We start from the raw sequence: 14038 nt of genomic DNA, 5'->3' as shown, positions 1-14038 counted from the left end.
AGGAAGGAGGAAATGAGGAGCTGCACCAGACCAGAAAGAATTCCCAAAGCAGAGCAAGACAAGGACAAGTGCCAGACGGGGCTGCTACGACCTGCACTCTGCAGGGATGAAGGATCTCTCTCCACATTCAATGAATGGGACAGGGCTGGGGCTGAGGCAAGAGGGCGTTTGGGTGCAGACACAGAACAAGGTGGCCCAAACCCCAGAGGGGTTTCTGTGACTTCCCAACTCAGCCTGGAGCTCAGAGGCGGTGGGAGAAGCACAGGGCACAGAGGGAGCCTCCTTCCCATCCAGGCTGTTGGTGCCTCCTGGGGGATCTGCCAAGCCTGCAGCATGTGTCATGGCCAGAGGGGTTGCCACCATGAGGGCCAGATGTGGCCGGAAAACCGGTGGAGCTCAGTGGGTCAGGCCAGAAAGGCCACTGGGAGGCTGAAAGCGCTGTTCTGCCTCTCCCCACTGCTGGGCTAAACTGCTCACACACCATCTGCAGCCATGCACTAGATCACCTGGCAAAGGCGAGGGAGGTTAGAAAGGGGTTCAGTGGTCTGTAGCTGCAGAAGAACCTGCTGAAGCCCATGTCTTCTGAATGCAGCTCCAGCAAAGGCACTAGCATTTAACTTGTCAGGAGCTATAAACATGTTTGAAGAAGACCTGGCCTTGCAAAACTCCATCTAGGAAGCATCGCCAGGGAAGGCCGCCAAAGTCACTGCCAAGTCACTGGGCAGGAGACAGGTGACTCTTTGCTTCATGGGCTAGAAAGCTGTGAGCCACCAGCAATTACAAGCATGCCAACGTCCTTTTGAGCTTTCAGAGCACTCCTGCAACACCAAGAGGTATTCCAAAGGAGGATAGATAGGGATACCCTGGAGGCACAAGGACCCACCAGGAAGCCTCTTGTGTGGAGACAAGGCCAAATGGCACAGTCAGGACTGGAAATGGCTTCGGCTGCAGGGGAACCTCAGGACCTTTCTGTGCTGAAGGGGATTCGGTACGTGGAGGGAAGCCTCTTCTAGGTCTACTGAGGCATGAAAATTCAGACTGTAGAGCACCCTGTCAATAAAAAGTGACTCTATCCAGAATTTTTGATGGTGGATGAATTGTTTGAGGAATTTCAGGTCTAAGACTTGTTGCATTTGGGTACCATTAAAAAAAAATAAAGTCGGTCCCCAAGAAACAGTCTTTGGGTGTCACTGCTTCAACAACCTGAACTCTGAGAAGATGAAGAAGGGATGGTCTCCTGCACTCTTTGTTGCTTCAAGGGAGACTTGGACATGGGGCAGAAGGAGTTCTGTCCTGTAGCCAAACCCTAATCTGTTGCAGGTCACGGAGAACTGAAGGGGGTGTCCCACCCCCTAGGGGCATAAGACCGGCCCCTAGATTGCTGTTGCTGGAGACCAGCTCCAGAGGATCTGAAAAAAGAGCTGGACTTGTCACCAGGATGAGCCCATGACAGACCCTGGAAACACTGGCAGCTGAGCAAAAATACTGCCCATGCCCCCCAGGGCTTTCTCCATCTGAAGGGCCGATAAGAGGAATATGGCCCTTGAGAGGGAAAATATATGTGAAGAGAGCAACCACCATCCCACTTGACAGGAACCCAGACAGGTTGATGGTTTTATGTCTATGCTCTGGGAACCGCTAGGTTACTGCCACACCTTATCAATAGGGCTGCCTCTGAAGGCAGTTCAGAAACTTCAGCTGGTGCAGAATTTGGTGGCCAAGCTGCTCACGGGGGCAAGACTGTCTGAGCATATTGCACCTATCCTGGGGGAGTGCCTTCTGTCAGCTTCAGTTGGTGCTCAGGACTCAACACCTTAAGAACTGCCTCTTGCCATACAAGCCGACCCTGATCCGCACTTGTCATCTGAGGTCCTTCTCTAGGTCCCCGTTACCTGAGATGTTTGGAGGGCGACAACATGAGAACGGGACGTTTCTGTGGTGACTCCCTGATTGTGGAACGCTCTCACCAGAGAAGCTTGCCTGGTACCATCATTACATGTCTTTAGTCGCCAGGCCAAAACTTTCCTCTTTACCCAAGCCTCTGGCCATTAAATAATCTATGGTCTGTTAAGGGGGGGGGATGTTATGCTTATTTTATGATGATGATTTTTATTATGTGTTCTTAGTGTTGTACATCACCCTGGAATCTTTTGATAAAGGGCAGCAAAATAATTATAATTACAACAACAACAACAATAATAATATCATCATCATCTTTAGGCACCTTGTGAAAACATTTCTCTATAACCAGGTGTTTGGCTGATTAACATTCTACAGTATAGCCTTTTAAATTGTGGGAGGACAGTTATTGGTCTATTTTTGGTTGATCGTGTATTTTGTGTGCTCATTTTGCATTTTTATGTTGTGAACTGCCCTGTGATCTTTGGATGAAGAATGGTATACAAATTAATTAAATAATAGAATAATAATAATAATAATAATAATAATAATAATAATAATAATAATAAATATTTTCTTCATGATCAGTAAGCACCTCTTTTAAAACATCCCCACCGAAAAGCTCAAGTCCCTCATAAAGAGTTGTTGAAAGGGTCACCCTGGCCATTGTACAGTGGTACCTCGCAAGACGAATGCCTCACGCAACGAAAAACTCGCAAGACAGCGTTTTGCGTTGCGCGAGGCGTCTTGCAAAACCAAGTTTTATATGGCCGTGCTTCACAAGACAATTGTTTTCTAAAGCCACAGCGCTACCTAGTGGATATACAGTGGAAATACAGTGGTACCTCGCAAGACAACGTTTTTGCAATATGACACAACTTGCGGAATGAATTAATTTCGTCTTGCGAGGTACCACTGTATCTGCTGAGCCCACACCAGGCACCAAGGGACATGCAGAGAATGGAGGAGAAACCCAGGGGAGATCACAGCAGACCTGCCTCTGGCTAGAGGCTCTAGCCAGAAAGAGGAAGCAGCTCAAACAACCTGCTGGACAGTGGCATGGTCTCCCTCGGAAGGGGGTGGGCTCTCCTTCCTTGGAGGTTTTCAAGCAGAGGTTGGATGGCCAAATGTCAGGGATGATCTAGCTGGGATTCCTGCATTGCAGGTGTCCCTTCCAACTCTACAATTCTATGACTTCCATGCTTGCAAAACAGGGAAATGTTTCCCAGCCTCCCAACCAAAAAGTACTGTAAATGGAAGTGGCATGACTTGGATGATGAGATGGCAAAGAACTGCAGAGGAAAGAGACCCCAGGGAGGAATGAGCCTGGGCCCTTGGAGGAGGAGGAGGAGGAGGAAGCTCCTTCTGTCTCGGTGAGGATGAGCCGTGCAGAGGAGGGGCTCAGGGGCCTCTGGGAAGAGGGTCACTTACTCAGGCCTTTTGATCCCATGTCTTCAGGGATCTCCTGCAGAGAAGTTCCCAGAGGGCAAGCAATAAAGAGACAATCACAAAGAAAATAACCGTCAGTAGCATATCAATGAGGGGCTACGGCAAGGTGGTCCCAAGAGCGTCCACAGGGGTCCAAGGGGCTTGCCCAAAGCTCAGCCAGAAAGCAATTTAAGGGCAGCACTTAAACCTCCTGCCCCTCAAACCCACCTCTGAAAGCCAGAGGCTGCCTGCCTTTTAACTGCAGCTAACAGAACTCGCTGCCCCCCCCCCCAATCAGCTGCGGAAGGAGTGCTGGGCCACTCGCTAGCCCCTCCCTGAGGATGGCGGCATCTCTGCCCCTGTGGCAGCTCTTGGGGCCCCTTCAAGGCAAGGCCACGTCTGGCACACAAGGCAGGCCCACCGGCACATCCGCAGCTGGCGCTTGCCCTGCCCCCACCCACATACTTACGGTCCACATCACTGGTTTCTTGCTCACTCTGGTCCTTGTTCTTGTAGAAGGGAAATTTTCGGGAAAAGAGGTTCTTTTTACGCTTGTCATTGAATGACTGCTGAAGAAGAGAAGGAAGGAGGGGCAAAACAAAGGAGGTCGAATGTCCAGTGTGTCACAGAGGCCCAGTCCAGCAGCTTGGCAGAGGCCGACTTCTAGGACCACAACATGCAGCAGTTCGAGGCTGGCTGGATCCACAGCCTTTCCTTGGAGGGGAGGGGGCAGCTCCCAGGTGGCAGCTGGAGCCAGGGCTGGGGCAAGGAGGGAGAAGGGCCTTGGGGAGCAAGCGGCCGGCTTCATTCTGAGGAAGCACTGGCTGCGGGGAGGGGCTCTGCCTCTGCAGGCTCCCCACACTAGCCCAGGCAGGCTGCCGGATGCTGCTGGCAGGAGTGGGAAACAGCCCCCCTTCAACTGCTCCTTAGGAAGAAGCAGGCAGGAAGAAGCTACAGGGACCTCTTGCAACACAGACTTTCTCAGAGCAAGTTGCGGGGGTGGCTGTCCTCTGCAGAGGGCTCCAGGGTAGAGCATCTGCTCTGAATGCAGAAGGCCCTGGTGCTACCCCCAGGATTTCCAGGTAGGATAGGAAAAGGATCCCTGCCTGGATGGACTGCTGGTCTGACTGGGCATAAGGCTGCCTGGTGTGCTCTTCTCCCTGTACTCTCCAAAACTCTGGCTGAAAGGCAGTCTATGCAACTGAGGCCAATAAAAGGGGGCAAATGTGGCCTCCATCTTCTCAGGAAGGATTCCTGGGCATTTTCAATGTCAGATGAAGCCACAGCCAGAGGAACAAAGCAGCCGGAGTCTGAGCTGGAGAGCAGTGCTGGGAGGGAAGGTCCATGTGGCTCATAAACCAAGGACCACAACCACAAGGGGTCACTGAGCCCCCCCCCAGCCACCTGACCCCACACAAGGCATGAATCTCCCGAGGGACCAGTGACCCCCAGGGGCTACAGCACAAAGAGGATGTCAGAAACAGCCCAGCCATCTGGATCCCAACTGCTGGCAGCTCCAGCCAGCATGATCTCTTAGCTGCCACGGAAGTCCAGCAGACCCAAATGCCGTGGGACCTGCCTGAGCCGCGTCTGATCTCCTCTTCCTGCTGCAGCCACCTGCTGCGTGTCCCTGGTGGCAGCAGAGGAATGGGCAGAGGCAGGGCAGAAGAGCCACAGCGGAAACTCAGGGTTCTTCCATGGGAAGAAGCTGCTCAGCCTCAAAGCAAGCCAAGCCAGGTGCCTGCCTCTACCGCTGGGAGATCACGGTGTTGCGAGGCTCCTTCTGGCTAAGAGGGACACATTGGAGCTCTCCTGTCTCCTAGACAGCAGCATTTCCTCTTGTGCAGAGTCTGGAGAGCAACAGCCTCACCTACTGCATGTTGAGTGGGTAGAAGTCGGCTCCAATAGCAAAAAAACCCAAAAAACATGGTTAGAAGTAATTATGTTTTGATTTGCAGAAAATATCAGCCATGTGTCTTTAAGGCTCTTACAGGCAGGAGAGTCTTGCTTTTAGTACTGTGTATTCACTTTATTAAGCTCTCACAGCCTCTTTGCAGAATTGCATCATTAGTACAAATGGGTTAGAAAAGGAAGCAGAAAAAACCCCACAGGGTAGCGGCCACTCGACATTCTCCTCTTACGCCGGGTGCTCAACGCGGCATAAGCTGATTTTGCCCAGGCAAAAAGACAAGCAGGTCAGTGGCTGATGCCTGGAATAAAGGGGGGGGTCCTTGGCAGGACTGTTTGAAAGAAGAAGAGATGGAGGGGGGAACAATCACAGCAGCTTCAGTTTTCAACACCATCAACTTTGCTTCTTTCTGCTTTGCCATGTTAGGTGTTAGAATTAAGACCAGGCTGCCACATTCCCCAGGCAAAGTAGCCCCTGCCAACAGCAAGCATGCAAAGAGTTCCCAGGAAGGTACCAAAAAAGAGGAGGGGAGAGACAGAAAAAGAGAACGAGAAGTGGCAGGACAAGAGGAAGGCAGCCCTCTCAAGAGGGCCATGTTAAGAGGAGGGAAGACAGACAAGACGGGCAGTTCTCTCTCAATGGCAAGCGTAGTTTGGTTTCCACTCAGGGGCTCATGCATGGGTCTGGTGCAGTGTTAGGACATGGGAGCCATGTGCAAACTTGGCAACAGTCAACATACAAGGCTGTGACTCCAACACAACCAGGTTTCAAAACACCACGGGACCCGGGCTGTGTGTGCAGGCAGCGCGGAAACAAAGGTGGTACTTGGCTGCACCAGGTGACTAAATGTGTTCTGCTCCTTCTTGCCATGGGGATGGGCACTGACCCCCACCGCCTGGGCTCTGGGCACCCCCCCCCCACCCAGAGCCTGAGGCTTCCCCAGGCACAAGGGCTGAAATGTGGCTCTGGAAAGGAGACCAGGGAGACCCCTCGGCTCCAAGCTCGCATCCTGCAGCTTCCTTGCCCTCCTGCACAGCTGTACACACAGCCCAGCCTGTGCCCAGCCCTGTTCCAGCACCAGTCTGCTTAAATCCCACCCCACTGCATTTCCAACAGTTCCTTTTCACACAAAATGTTCAGTGCATACATTTCATGGGGGCGTCTGTAACAGATGTCTGTTAGCACAAGTCACAGAAATATTTAAAAAAAAATAATGTTGCTGGTGTGTTAATTTGGAGTCTACTGTAACAAACTGTTCTATCCTTAAGATTATGGTATTTCACACAAGTTTGTTAAAAGATAAACATGGCCGATGGTCCACTGAGTCTCCTCCCCTCAGCTGCTCTTCCTCTCTGGCATCCCAGGGATCAGGAGGAAGAGGAGGGCAGGCCGGTCGGCTGGCCTGCTCCACCCTCTCCTGACGCTGCTCTCCCCTTCCCTGCTGCCTCCCAGCTGCCCACAAGCCTGTGGTTACATATGTTCGAGGCTGTCTTGTCTCTGGGCACGCAGGGGCGTCAAGGAGGGAGCCAGGAAGACACAGCCCTCACCTTTCCTCACGATACCCCTTCAAGGGACAGAAGCCAGGTGGTCCCCACAAAGGAAGCAAAACAGCCAAGTGCACAACATTCCTTGGACTATGCATCCACCCACCCACCCATCTCATGTGCTTTCACTCCCAAAGACTTTTGACTTGAGTTTTCTTGGGTGACCCCTTGGTGACCAGACTCTCCTGATTCTAAAGCTGTTTTTAAAGGAGGATTTTCAAGAGAGGAACAGACTAGGAATCCTGACCGAGTCCCTTATTCTCCTGTTCCCCAGTAGCCAGTCCTGTGCCCTGACAGGAGGCCTGCAAGCGGGGGCCAAAGGCAACAGCCCTTCCTTCAGAAGCAGGTCTTGGTGGTTCCCTTGTCCCCACTGCCAGCCACCAAGAGGCCTCTCCTGCTCTACCCTCGATTTCTCTAGTCCCGTCTCCACCTAGGAGATGCCAGACTCACAGGGCACTGAATCGCTTTCCTGTCGGTGAAGTGAGCATGCAAGGCTTTCATGATGACACAGTTTACAGTAGCAACAGCGTAAAGAGTCCAAACTCACCCCTTTGTCCCCTCTTGCTTTAGAGTTGAATTTCACTGTCTTTAAACGAGCTCGTTCCTTCTTCTCAACCCTTCCAGAAAAGCACAAAAAGATTAGTGCATCTGCAGCACCTGCGCTCTGCGCTAAATCCTGCTGCAGCCCATGGCAGGCGCTGCTGGGAGGGCAATCGGGAAAACACATGGGCCCTGGAGGGAGGCCACAGTGTCAGGGCAAAGGGACCTAGATTTGATTGCCTTCTTTGGATAGCAGAACTGAATGGCTGCTGGAGGGGCCAAGCCACCTGCTGGGGGGGGGAGCCACAGCCCTCCTGCAAAAGGTGGCTGCAGCAGGGAAGCAGGAGCAGGGAATCTTCTCCAAGTCTCTGCAGGGATGGGAAGGCCTTGGGGACAAGCGCCAAGAGTGGCAGCCTCAGACACCAGACCAATACAGGCTGGCTGCTGGAGTCAAGGAACACGGCCAGTTCCAACCAAGCAGCGGTGCTCCTGGTGACCTCTGCTCTTCCTGCCAGTGGGCACACGGCAGCTTTAGAGAAGAGGCTTTGCTCAGGACAGTGAGAGGGGAGGAAAAGGCTGGTTTGGTTTTGTTTTGTTTAAAACCTGCATGTTAAAGGCTAAGACCTGCTTGGCCCTAATGCAGGCTAACCTAGAGTGAGTATTTTGGCTGCTGGAGGCCCATGTGACTGACTGTGGTGGTCCCTGGAGGAAACCAAACATGCCCTCTTGCTGGCAGGAACACTGCAGCATCGCAGGGGCATGAGCCCAACTGGCAAATGTGGGCCTGGGAGGGGGTGCACCTCTGTGCCACACCTGGGAAGCATTTTAAAACACTTAAACATGTCTGCAAGAGGGAATTTGGTTTGGATGCATAGGACAGAAATTAAGGGTCTTCAAGGCCAGAATCACATGAAATGCTTTCTTACATCTTATGTCATATTTGTCAACTGTAGGTAGGAACTGTTTGATTATAGGGGCTTGACAAGATGGCTATGGAAGTTGCAGTGCAGAGAACAATTCCTGCTACTCCCCCAGCGGAGGAAGAGGAGTGTGGTGGTGACACAGGACTCCTTACTTAGGGGGGGGGGGGGAGGCAGCAGTATGCAGAGGCAACAAGTTGTCCGGGAAAGTGTGCTGTCTTCCAGGATTCACGACAGAGAAGTTGCCATGTCTCATAAAGCCCGCTGACCACAACCCCTTCCTTCTGATTCATGGAGATACAAAAGATACTGCCAGACACCGCCTTTGACATCCAGCAAGGCTCTATGAGATTCTGGGCAGGAAGGGGAAGGGTCTTGGGGCACAGGGAGTCTTCTCATCACTCCCTCCCGTTGAAGGTTGTGGTCCAGGAAGAGAGTAAAGAGAGAGCTACCTGCGCTTGCTGGGGATGACGCCAACCTCATCCCTCTCGCCATCTGGCATGACCGGCCGGGCCTGCCACCACTCATCATCAGAAGCGTTGATGACATGGAGGATGTCGCCAAATCGGAAATTCAGTCCCTGGCTTGGGAGGCCGCTGTCTTTTGTCTTGTCGTAGTCAAAGAGGGCTCTGGAGGCACAAGGGGTGCACATTGGATGAGTGAGAAAACAAAGGCCCCACTGGCATCTGAAATGGTGCCTTGGATCTGCCTTGCAGTCGAACTGGGCGGTGGCAGAAGAGGAGCCCAGCCCTTCTCCTCAAGCAGCTCTGCCTGCATGTCGGCTGTGTGTGAGCAGGCAGCACCCTCTCCCAAGGCGCAAGGTCTCTAGTGCTGAGCGCCCTTGTGCTCCTGGGTGTCTCTCTGCTCTGTACAACGGGGCCTATGAGTCGCCCAAGAAAAAACCTTTAATTCTCCTCTTAATGCACTCTGTGTTTCACGAGCCTCGTGGCTCCTCACAGACAAACACACTGCAGCATCAGTGATCATAGACCGGACCGAACTCTAGTCTGTGGCTGCTTATGCCATGATACATTTGCTCAGGACCCTTTCTTGTTGCTGCAAAAGACAAACCTGGCTATTCCACCTTCGTCATGAGGTCTTGTTGTGGTTTGACAATGCTACTTTTAAGTCTATTAACAGCTGCAAAAGTGGAAAACCCAAGAGAGAAGAAACCATTTATTCAAAAGCCCAAGAGAAATTTGTCAAGGCATTAGGAATTAACATGGTCTAGTCCTCCTCTTGCTAATCAATACCTCAGTCTTATGGACACGAAGCACAGTTTTTAATTTGCACCCTACCAGCACTAGCAGGACAAATAGGCCTGTCCACAAAGACTTGACCTGAGCCTCCTGTCCTTGCCTGGAGACTTTCACCCTGTGGCCCATGGAGGGGAGGACACTCAAGACCCAGCAGACCCAACACAGGAGCCAGCAGCCAAGGCAACTGTTCAGCCACTCTGAGAACAGGATGCTGGGCTAGATGGGCTGGATCCAGCAGGCTCTTCTGGCGTTCCCGAGGTCAGCATTTTCATTCTCCTGTTGCTGGATATGTGATTGTTATATCACATGTCTGTGTTTATTTTCCAGGCTTGGAAAGTGTGAGAACGGAAGTCAGTCTCCTCTCTTCCGCTGTGTTGTACTTTAGTAATTACTTTCTCTCTTTCTGTTAGAGAAGATGTGTGAGGATGCCAGGATTGCTTTGTCCTGTATATATTGCTTAATAAGTTACTTAGAATGCACACACCTAAACTTCACATCGTTTCTGCTATACTCTGCTGATTGAGTGTGCACCTATCTTCGGATATGTGTCACTGGTGCGCACCAGGACTGAATATTTATGGATGTCCCGGGCTGCGCTTCATAAGGAAAATGCCTGGAGAGGTTTGTCTCGGCCCGGGGGCTGCATGTGCCCCCCCAGGCGTGTTCCAACACCCAAGTCCCCTCTTTATGTACCAGGCAATGAGAGAATGGGGCACTTGAGCTTACAGGGGTTTCCGACAGGCAGGTGGCCTCCTGCATCTGCAGCTACTCTGACTGTTCAACAACATCAGCCGCCAACCACTGTTTCTCCTTCTCCTCAAGAGAAAGGCAGAACACCCCCCCTCACCCTCTTGCAGTCACCTCCCTTTTGACAAACCTCCCTACTTCAGCAATGGAGGCATAGGCTGCCTGCCAGTGGCCCTTCCTCAGCAAGCTCTCTGCCTCGTAACCACTAAGCTGGAAGGCAACTAACCAGCAAGCCCTCCAGTCGGTCAGCTCACCCTCCTCCACCTCCCTCCATCGTGTAATCCCTTTTGCCAGCTTGCCATTCTGGGTGACAGACACCTGCACATGTCCTAAGCCAAGGTGCAACCCTGGTCAGCAATTCCGCCCCTTGGAGAGGCCACAGTGCAACACATGCTTGCAGAACCAGAATTCTGGGAGACTCCTGCTGCCCTCCTAGGTGCATGCCAGCAACCTTGGCAACTTCCTTTGGGATATTCTTGAACTTGAAAATTGCATTCAAGCAAGAAAGCCAATTTCCCCCAGACCATTTGATTACCTTGAATGCTCCAAGGTGACTGAGCCAACCACCAAGAAAGCGCCCAGCACAGCTGCATCCTGTGCAGGCTGCCACAGTCTCCGCATCCTCTGAGGAACAAGCCCAGTCGCCAAAGAGCAGCTCCTGGGCAAGTCCCACCAGGCACTGAATGGTCCTCCTCCTGCTGCCCCTCCTGCAAATCCAGACCAAGTGGCTCAGAAGGTAACTTACCTGACATAGAGAGACCGTTTCTGGCTTGTCCGCAGGGACCCCGACCCTGAACTGATGCTGCTGCTCATCATCTGCTCTCGCAAGTCGTGTATTTTAGCTTCAAAACGGCTGTATTCTGACAAAAAGAAATGGAAAGGGGGAATGCTGCTAGCTCAAAAGAAGTCAGCATCTTGGAACCCTACAACGGCTGCTGCTGCTGCAAAGTGTGCTCCCTCCAAAGGCTCCAAGTTCTGCTGTGTTTTCCACAGTCTAGATTTTGTGACAAACGGTGAAGTGTCTCCAGCACTCTTTCTCTCCCTGGCATAAAACCAGCACTTTAACTCTCTGAAAATGTGTGCACCACATTTCAATTAAAGTGGCTCAAAACAAAATGGTTTAAACCCACAGTATATATAAAACAAAATATTAAAAATAAGCACACACCCAGTCCCCAGAGCCATGCAGAATTACAATAAGGAATTCCAAGACAGGACCCAGCACTGCCCAGAATGGGCAGACCTCAAGCTTGCTGGATCTACTCTGCCCTTTGCCAGAAGAGCCATTTGCACAAAGCAGGACAACTAGAGCACAAAAGGGCATTTTGAGCCTAGGACTGAACTGAGCTCATCGCCACAGTCTGTTCTGGGTTGGCTTTATTCATTTCAGTAGCCTAAGGTAGCTTGAGAAAGTTGTTTGTTGTTGCTATTGGTTAACCAGCTGGGAGTCAGAAACCCTCCTTGCTGATCTACTACAAATTAGGCAGAGATCTACTGGCAGATCCCAATTACCTTCTGCCGACCACCAACTCAACAAGCCACCCCTACTCCCCAGGTCTGCCTGCAGGGAATATGCCTGGCAAGTGGCAAACGTCCGGGGGAGAAAATTCCCCTCTTTGGATACCGACCGCCAGCCCACTGTCCAAGACAACACCAGAAGCACCATGGCTGCTTCTAAGCAAGGAGAATCCTTTGCACAGCGTAACACCAGGCGCTCTGGGAACACTTCCTGGCCAGCCAGCCAGAGCAAAGAGCCAGCAAAGGGCCCTTGCAGGGGCAATTCTGGCGGAGATTTTTTCTAACAACTTGGTTGCCACCTGCAAGAAAACACTCCAGCTGCATCTCCCTCCTTCCTCCCACTCTAATCTGCACTAACTGGATTGCCTTCTCCAGCAAGACAAAGCCCCAACCAGTGGCCCCTGCTCACCCTGGCCGTGCTACGTTTGCTGGTCGGATCTGATGGAGTTCTCTACTCACATGCCTCTCTCCAGCTGACGGGTTCAGCCAAAGCAAGCCAAGCCCCTTTCACTAAAGCAGCCGGGAAGCAGCAGAACTCACGGCAGCTCTGCTTCTGAATCCTCCTGGGCAGAAGCCGCACCTCCGCTGGCCCTGCCTGCTGCCCACGTGACTCGGATTAAAGCCAGTCCACGCTGGGAGCTCACGCAGAGCAAGGGAAGGGGAGCCCATCAGGGCCACCACCTGCTCCAGAACGGGTAGAGAGGGTTGTGCCAACGGCAGCCTTGGCAATCCTGACCTCCTTCCCCACTCTCCACACCATCGGCTGCAGAGTCCTGATCACGGTCACATCAAAGAGAAACTGGACATCTCTTGAAAGGACACAGTGGCCTCTTTCATACAACATCCAGAAGGAAAAATCAGCAGTGAAGGTTGTAGGCTTGGATGAAGAAACACAAAGCACCTCTGGGAAGGCGGCAGCCTGGGTGCCGGGAGGGGCTTCCATGCCCAACTCACCCAGCTGCCTGCCTGGAGTGCTGCTTCCGCCCTGTCACTCCACGACCATTTGGGAAATGGCACACATCCCACTTGGGCCCATGGCGACAAGGAGCTCCTTCCTCTGCCAGCAGCGTCACCTGCTCTGCTGACAGGGGCTGGACTCCCAGCAGCGCCAGACCAAGGGGCCATGGGGGTTGGCAGCCTCTGGAGATCAGCAAGTGGCGAGAACCCTCCTCCTTTCTATAGGACAAGCCTACATATATTTCTCAGGCTCCTGCCTGAATTGCTATTTGAAAGCCACACTATAAGTAACTTAACTTAGTGCACAGAAAGTTGAATTTCAGCTGGGAACTAAAGCTTCCCACCTCCAACTGGCACAGATAAACAGAGTAGATGATTGTGATCGGAGAGCTGGTGCTGTGCTGTTTTTACTGTAATCATCAGTATGTTTTTAATAGACCTTTTATATTTATATCAATATATAGTTTTAATTCTATGTTTGTTTTCCAATTTACATAAAACAGAAACAAAACACAAAACACCATAAACAAGCCATAGACACTAACAACATACCATCTAACATTACACATACTTGAACTTCCAATTCACCTCATTGTACTTTTTACACCTTATTAATCTATACACACTGTCTTACTTTTTCCGTTACTTATCAAGAGAAATTTTTACTTTTATGGTTTCCTTGTAATTCAATATTCAATCTAAATCTTCAGGAGATTTGCATTATCACAGTACTTTTGAGATATTCTTGGACTATTGCCCAATCTTTACTTGTTTTGAAGAGTCAACTCTCTGCCCCTGGAAGAGAAGATGTTGGGAGCAAAGGTGTTTGTGTCCATCAGTGCAGATTCTGGGAGCTCGTGACCAGAGCCTGAAAAGTGGCCTTGCAAACAGGGGGAAGGATTGCTGGAGGAGAGTGAAGAGAGGGAAGCCTGTGTCTCTGGGAGCCTGAGGGGGTGGCTGATTTCTCTGCTGGAGCACAAGATCAGATGGGGAGGAGTGACAGCTGAGAGGAAGCCAGCCTGAGGGAGGAGAGAGCAGCCAGCAGCAGTCAAACTTAACTCAGTGCAGATTCTGGGAGCTCGCAAACAGGGATGTTTGCAAGGGTGTTTAATGGGAGAGTTTAAGGCGGAGGCCCAGAGCTCTGTCTCTCGGTGTGCATAGGACCAAGAGACATGGAGGGTGAGGGAGCTGCTGCAGTGACCTGCAACACCTGGCTCTGTTTGTCTTTAAACCAGATCTTGAGGGGAAGGGAGAAAACACAACACAAATGTCAAAAGGGCACCTGGCACTGGGGATAATAGCTTCATTGATGCACAG

General features: G+C 51.6%; 1 protein-coding gene across 16 annotated transcripts in view; it reads right to left on the bottom strand.

The window, feature by feature from the left end:
• DLG1 (discs large MAGUK scaffold protein 1) overlaps positions 1–14038 on the bottom strand; it is a 90803-nt gene that overhangs the window by 6796 nt on the left and 69969 nt on the right. For 7 of the 16 annotated variants that reach the window (XM_035134092.3, XM_035134093.3, XM_060274235.2 and 4 more), the window contains 4 exons: positions 10992–11106; positions 8693–8869; positions 7328–7397; positions 3797–3896 (listed from right to left, as the gene is read on the bottom strand). In XM_035134092.3, coding sequence (XP_034989983.1) covers positions 3797–3896; positions 7328–7397; positions 8693–8869; positions 10992–11106 — 462 coding nt within the window. Of the gene's footprint in view, positions 1–3330; positions 3897–7327; positions 7398–8692; positions 8870–10991; positions 11107–14038 lie in introns of all 16 variants that reach the window. The other 9 variants (XM_060274234.2, XM_035134098.3, XM_088669373.1 and 6 more) reach the window with 3 other exon arrangements.

This window comes from Zootoca vivipara, chromosome 5 (genome assembly GCF_965207765.1).
Source record: "Zootoca vivipara chromosome 5, rZooViv2.hap1.1, whole genome shotgun sequence".
NCBI classification, from domain to species: Eukaryota; Metazoa; Chordata; class Lepidosauria; order Squamata; family Lacertidae; genus Zootoca; species Zootoca vivipara.
Note: the sequence above shows the minus strand (reverse complement) of the source record. Positions and strands in the feature narration are given on the sequence as shown.